A 5,556-nucleotide genomic window follows, 5' to 3' on the forward strand; every position below is an offset into this window, starting at 1 on the left:
GAACGCATTCATATAGGATAGCGTTGCCTGCATTTTTGTTTGACTCGGTTTTTGATGCCACCTAAGACATTAAAAATCAAGTTGGGAATCAAAACGATTTTCTGTGATTATGATTCTAACTGCTCTAGATCAATTTTTTTCTTAATGCAAGTGTAACAGAGATCCTTCTAGCAAAATCCATAAAGGTGAGAAAAATGCTTCAATGTTACCTTTATTGATTCTGAAATATCAGAAAGAGCAAAACATTATGAAAATAACATAAAGGAAGGTTTTGAAAAGCAAATAAAGGATCACAAAGACAACAAAACATGAAAAACCAGGTCATTCAAGCCAGGAAAAGCCTTGAAAAAAAGGGACTCATATTTGATAGCTAAAAAAGACTTGATAGCTAAAAAAGGGACAAACATTGTTTGTCAAACAAGATCCACACAGAGCTGAATGAAGGAGTAAACTTACCTTTTCGATTTTAGCAGCAGTTTTTGCAGATTTCCCAATTAACTTTTCTGAACTGAGCTCCATTTTGATCTTTATCACCTAAACAAATCAAACAACTCAATTACAATTAAGAAAACCCATTAAATCCTGACTAATTCTGGTCAGCCTCCTGCCTCATCTATGGTGCACGATAGAACGGAAACAGCGGAAGATAGAGATAAATCTTAAAAGATTTTTTAGGAAAATAAAGTTCAAATCGAAGAAGCCTTCACCTGAGATTATAGAGAACACGGCGCGGAGAAAGAATAACAAACGGCGGTGAAGCTATTTAGGGTTTTAGCAGATTCTATCTATCACGATTGGCCTCCGCCGAGTCAATCGCCTCCGCTACGCATCTCCAGATCCTTCGTCCAAACACCTTCCCTTGATTCCTGATCCTTCGATTCCAAATTCCATCTTTTTTTGTTTCGGGACTGTGATCGCCAAAGAAAGAGATAGAGACGAAAGTAAATAAAAATCGAGCTTCCTATAAAAAAATTTTCCTTTTGTATTTTTTTTGGCCAACACAAAAACGACACGTAGCGCCTCTTAGAACAAAGATGAGTATACTATATAACAACCTCCCTTACCTTTTTTCTTTTGTTCTGAATTATTTTTTTTCTCAAAAACAATATGAACCCCTCTAAGAAACTATCGATAGAGAAGGTCTTAGGTCTTCTGGTCGTGTCATAAACTAATAATTTGGTTAGTTTACTCACATATCCTACTAACAGTATACGTGTGTGTGAATGATACCTTCATTCTTCCAAATATATATGTCTAATTTGTTGTTCACAAAAAAGAAAAAGAAAAAAAGAGTTTATTTTCATTCGATCAAGAGAATCACCAATTTGTTGTTTTTTTTACAATGGTCGGCTATAGTGACAAATAATGAATTGTCGTATCGTTTTTTAGCTGCTGTTATAACAAATTTAAAATCGTAATATTCTTATATATATAGTATAGGTCATTGTAACATCGAAACGAACAAGAACAACGTTTGGTTGAGTCACCAAGTATTTGATATTATGGCAAATATCAAATGTGAGAGATATCACATATATTTTTCCCCCGTATGATGTAGTATAATATATTATTTGCAGGTTAAACAAAGTCAATGAAATAGTTTATGACGAATTCATAATCAAGATGTCGCTTTGGCCGAGTGGTTAAGGCGTGTGCCTGCTAAGTACATGGGGTCTCCCCGCGAGAGTTCGAATCTCTCAGGCGACGAATTCTTTTTTTTCTCCTTTATTTTTTTTTGTGTGGGAACTTAATTCGACTTGTTTGCGCATGCGTCTCTTGACTCTTTTTTTTTTTTATGGTAAAAGGTTAAATTGTCTCTTGACTCTTCCTACTTCATTCGGTGGCGTTTAATTGCTGCTGCTGCTGCAACGTGCATTCTCGTGTAAACCTGTTAAGCAATAAATCAAGGAAAAAAGAGAGAAAGAGATAACTTAAAAGAAATAAAAAATTCAAAATCACTGTCTCAAAATTTACGAAGCAAGTACGGGAAAGAAATTTACAAGTACTTTTTAATAGTGAGATTCCACCAAAAAATCTATATTAACATTTTTGAAGTACAAAAAAAATCTTTATTAACATTTTTGAAAGATATTTTGTGTTATAGTCTTTTAATTTTGTTTATTTAAAAAGTTATTTACAACATTAACTCTTAAATTTTTTCCAAAACTAACATTACTTCAGATTTTGTTTCCTAAATAATTTACATTTCATTCCAACTAAAAAATAACAGCAATCAATATGAAAATAAAAACTCTCATATATTTAACTACACATATTATTGTGTTTTGAGATATTCTTTATCTAAATCCTTCGCAAACAAAGAAAACAATAATTTGATTCCCATTTTGTTTTCCAAAACCTGTAAGCTTTGATTATTAATGTAAGAGAAACTTCGATTGACATTTATTTAAATATTATAATTAACATATATAAACTTAATAAAAATTTTAAGTATTACGAATATGTAAAATTAAAAAAGTCTAAAATAATATATAATGTGGTTATATAGTAGATGAGTTATAAAGAGAACATGTTGGACTAAATAAAATATCATTAAATTTGTGTTAACACGGGTTAAATCCTCATTTAATTATTTATCAACACTACTAATATTAGAATATTTAACATAAAATCAAGTTGATTTAACTAAAATTGTGTAAAATAATTAAATCATTAGAAAAATATGACTTAATCACAGCGTATAAATTACTGATTATATATTTATATCCCTTAATTTTTTATTATAATAATTAAAAATCAAAATAGAATCTCAAACACTAAATAAAACAAACTAAATATAACAAACAAATAGTCATAAAGTATATTGCAAGTTAAAAAAATAATATAAATATTTAGCCACACAACAACCAGAAAATTTAGTTATTTATGTCTACAGAGTACCGCGGGTTAAAATTTAGTATCTAACTAAAAAAAATCTCTGACAAATTGCTATCAAGATCCTATCCATTAACTGATCCAGCAAAATTCCAAAAGTTGAGCCATAACTAAATCTGGCAATAATCCAGACATGACCGCATGATTTTCCCCACTCTATCTTCTCTCCTTTCTCTCTCTGATCACTTCAACTTTTTTCTACTTCCAGTTTCCAAGATTTTATAATACTAGTATTATAGTATTTCCAAGATTTCAACCAAAAAAAGAAAAGGTCCTATGAGCACATAATGACGTTGGAAGAAAGGTTAGGTTAGTTAGTGGAGAGAGTGTTCAAAATGAAACCAGTTTCTTCTAAGATTTGTCTTCTTTACTCCACTTTTTCCCCTTCTTTGGGGGATCTTTCGTTGCCTTTGAGGATTCTTATTAACCAATTTCTCATCACAAGGGTTTTGGTTTAAAAAAGTTGATTCAAGGTACGAGAAAGCTCAATCCTTTATGATTATTTTGTTTTTTTTTCTGTTCATGGGTTTGAATTTTTCCCTTCCTCTGAATTCGAGGTCTGAAAGTTCCTATTTTTTTCCCCCCAATTTAGGGTTTTTGTTGCAGATCAAGATTGATTCAAAAATCCTCAGCTTTATAATTTTTAGAAGCTGTTGAGAGAAAATGACCGGAGGGAGTGAGGAGGATCCATTCACAAAACCCATAGGAAGATGGTCTGTCTTCTTCTATGGAGTTGGACATATGCTTAATGACATTACTGCTTCTTGTTGGTTCACTTACCTCCTCCTTTTCTTGACCCAAATTGGTCTCTCCCCTAGGTGAAAATTTTAATTTTTTTTGTGATTTTGAATTTTGTAGTAATACAATTATAGTCTGAGGATTTTTTTTTTTTTTATTCCCTTCTGTAGAGATGCAGCCATTGTTATGCTCTCTGGCCAAGTTGCTGATGGGTTTGCTACTATCTTCACTGGTGAATTGGTACCTTACTTCTCTGTCTCTGATTCAGCCTTAAGCTTGTTGTTTCTGATTTGGTGGTAAGCTAACAATTTGGTCTTCTGTTTTGGCAGATAGATAGGTTTGGGCATTTTAAAATTTGGCATGCTGCAGGATCATTACTGGTTGCGATCTCTTTTTCCTCGGTTTTTGGAGGTTGTCTGCCTTGTTCAATCCTTCATAACGACTCTTTAACGCTCGAAACCTTCTCCTACAGCATGTTTGCTGCTATATTTAACATAGGATGGGCTGCTACTCAAGTTTCTCATATGTAATCTCATCTCTTTTAATTACTTCACCTTTTAGCCGTATCCCTTTGTTTGTTTTCTGCTCGTGTATATGCTGTGTAACTGTGTGGCTGCTTAATTTACTCTACAGGGCTATGGTTAATTGCATTTCATTGAACTCAACAAGCAGAGTAGCTTTAGCAAGCTGTCGTAACGCGTTTACTATGGTCAAGCTCTTTTCCCTGATCTTGGTTTGGTACCAACTATGCTTCTTTATGTGATTTAACAATGCTTTTGCTTTTTCAGGTTGCTAACCTTGGCTTATATGCGATTGCTTTAGTAGTATTTGGTGTTATTAAGGCTGGATCGAAAGAAGATACCGAAACACAGGTTTCATACTTTGTGTTGTTGACTTCTCCATTATGTTTATATTTGGAGTAAGTGTGTTTCAAGATTGATTGCTTGCTTTCTATTTAACTCTGCAGTATCGCTGGATTGCATATTCATCTATCTCAATTGGATGCTGCTTTGTTATCATATTTCTTATGGGGACTAAAGAACCAAGGTATATATATGCTCAATTCTCCATTTTTTTATATTTTAACTAGAAATTTGTATAGTCAATGAATGTTATATGCATTTTGATGATTGAAGGCTTAGGCTAGATGTGAAAGAAACTAGCCGAGTGAGAGTACCGTGGGTCTATTGGTTCCGGAAACTTCTATACTATCAAGTCGCTATGGTTTACCTCCTCACTCGACTTGTATTGAATGTTTCTCAGGTCTGTTTCTGGTTCCTTTCTTGCTTCTGTTTATGTTCATATTGCTGTAAATTCTCACACCAGGTGTTACATTCCCTCCTTCTCAGGCTTATCTTGCATTCTTCGTTATCGATGATTTGCAAATGGATCAATCCGCTAAAGCTTTGGTAATATATTTAAGAAGATTTGTTTTTTCTTTTTACATTATGATCATTTTAGTTTTATGTAAGTACTCTGATCAAAATGTTATATTATTCAGGTTCCTGCAATTATCTATATCTGCAGCTTTGTTGTATCGGTTCTGCTTCAGGTTCAATATTCTCATAACATATGTCGAAAGCTTCCCTTTTCCTCTGTCTCGGTTGAGGAATTACAACTATTCTTTGTGCGTAATTATGTTAGGAGATTCCATGGAATGGGAGACGCTTAAAGGCGTATTATACAGCTGGTGGTGTTATTTGGATATTCTGCGGTGCAGCAATTCTTCTATTGCCTAGAAACATAAGTTTTTTCATGTATGCTATATCCGTCTTTATTGGCATCGCGAACGCATTAATGATGGTATAACGTTCTCTACCTCTCATTTTGATTTGGTATCACTGTCAGTTATAAACCATACTTGTATTATGTCTAGTTTAAATTCATCGACTATACAATTCCACAGGTTACAGCAATCAGTAT

The 5,556-nt window shown here is 33.1% G+C and overlaps 1 protein-coding gene and 1 non-coding gene across 2 annotated transcripts in view; both read left to right on the plus strand.

Annotated features, from left to right (window-relative positions):
* On the plus strand, positions 1,626-1,707 carry TRNAS-GCU. Its single transcript has one exon. It is a non-coding gene; the product is annotated as a tRNA-Ser (tRNA).
* LOC104699906 (major facilitator superfamily domain-containing protein 12) overlaps positions 2,984-5,556 on the plus strand; it is a 4,683-nt gene continuing 2,110 nt past the window's right edge. The window contains exons 1-11 of the mRNA XM_010415304.2: positions 2,984-3,368; positions 3,488-3,713; positions 3,804-3,873; positions 3,963-4,159; positions 4,267-4,342; positions 4,422-4,505; positions 4,601-4,680; positions 4,770-4,896; positions 4,983-5,042; positions 5,135-5,185; positions 5,278-5,436. Coding sequence (XP_010413606.1) covers positions 3,559-3,713; positions 3,804-3,873; positions 3,963-4,159; positions 4,267-4,342; positions 4,422-4,505; positions 4,601-4,680; positions 4,770-4,896; positions 4,983-5,042; positions 5,135-5,185; positions 5,278-5,436 — 1,059 coding nt within the window. The 5' untranslated portion in view covers positions 2,984-3,368; positions 3,488-3,558. The remainder of the gene's footprint in view (positions 3,369-3,487; positions 3,714-3,803; positions 3,874-3,962; positions 4,160-4,266; positions 4,343-4,421; positions 4,506-4,600; positions 4,681-4,769; positions 4,897-4,982; positions 5,043-5,134; positions 5,186-5,277; positions 5,437-5,556) is intronic.

This window comes from Camelina sativa, chromosome 7 (genome assembly GCF_000633955.1).
Source record: "Camelina sativa cultivar DH55 chromosome 7, Cs, whole genome shotgun sequence".
NCBI classification, from domain to species: domain Eukaryota; kingdom Viridiplantae; phylum Streptophyta; class Magnoliopsida; order Brassicales; family Brassicaceae; genus Camelina; species Camelina sativa.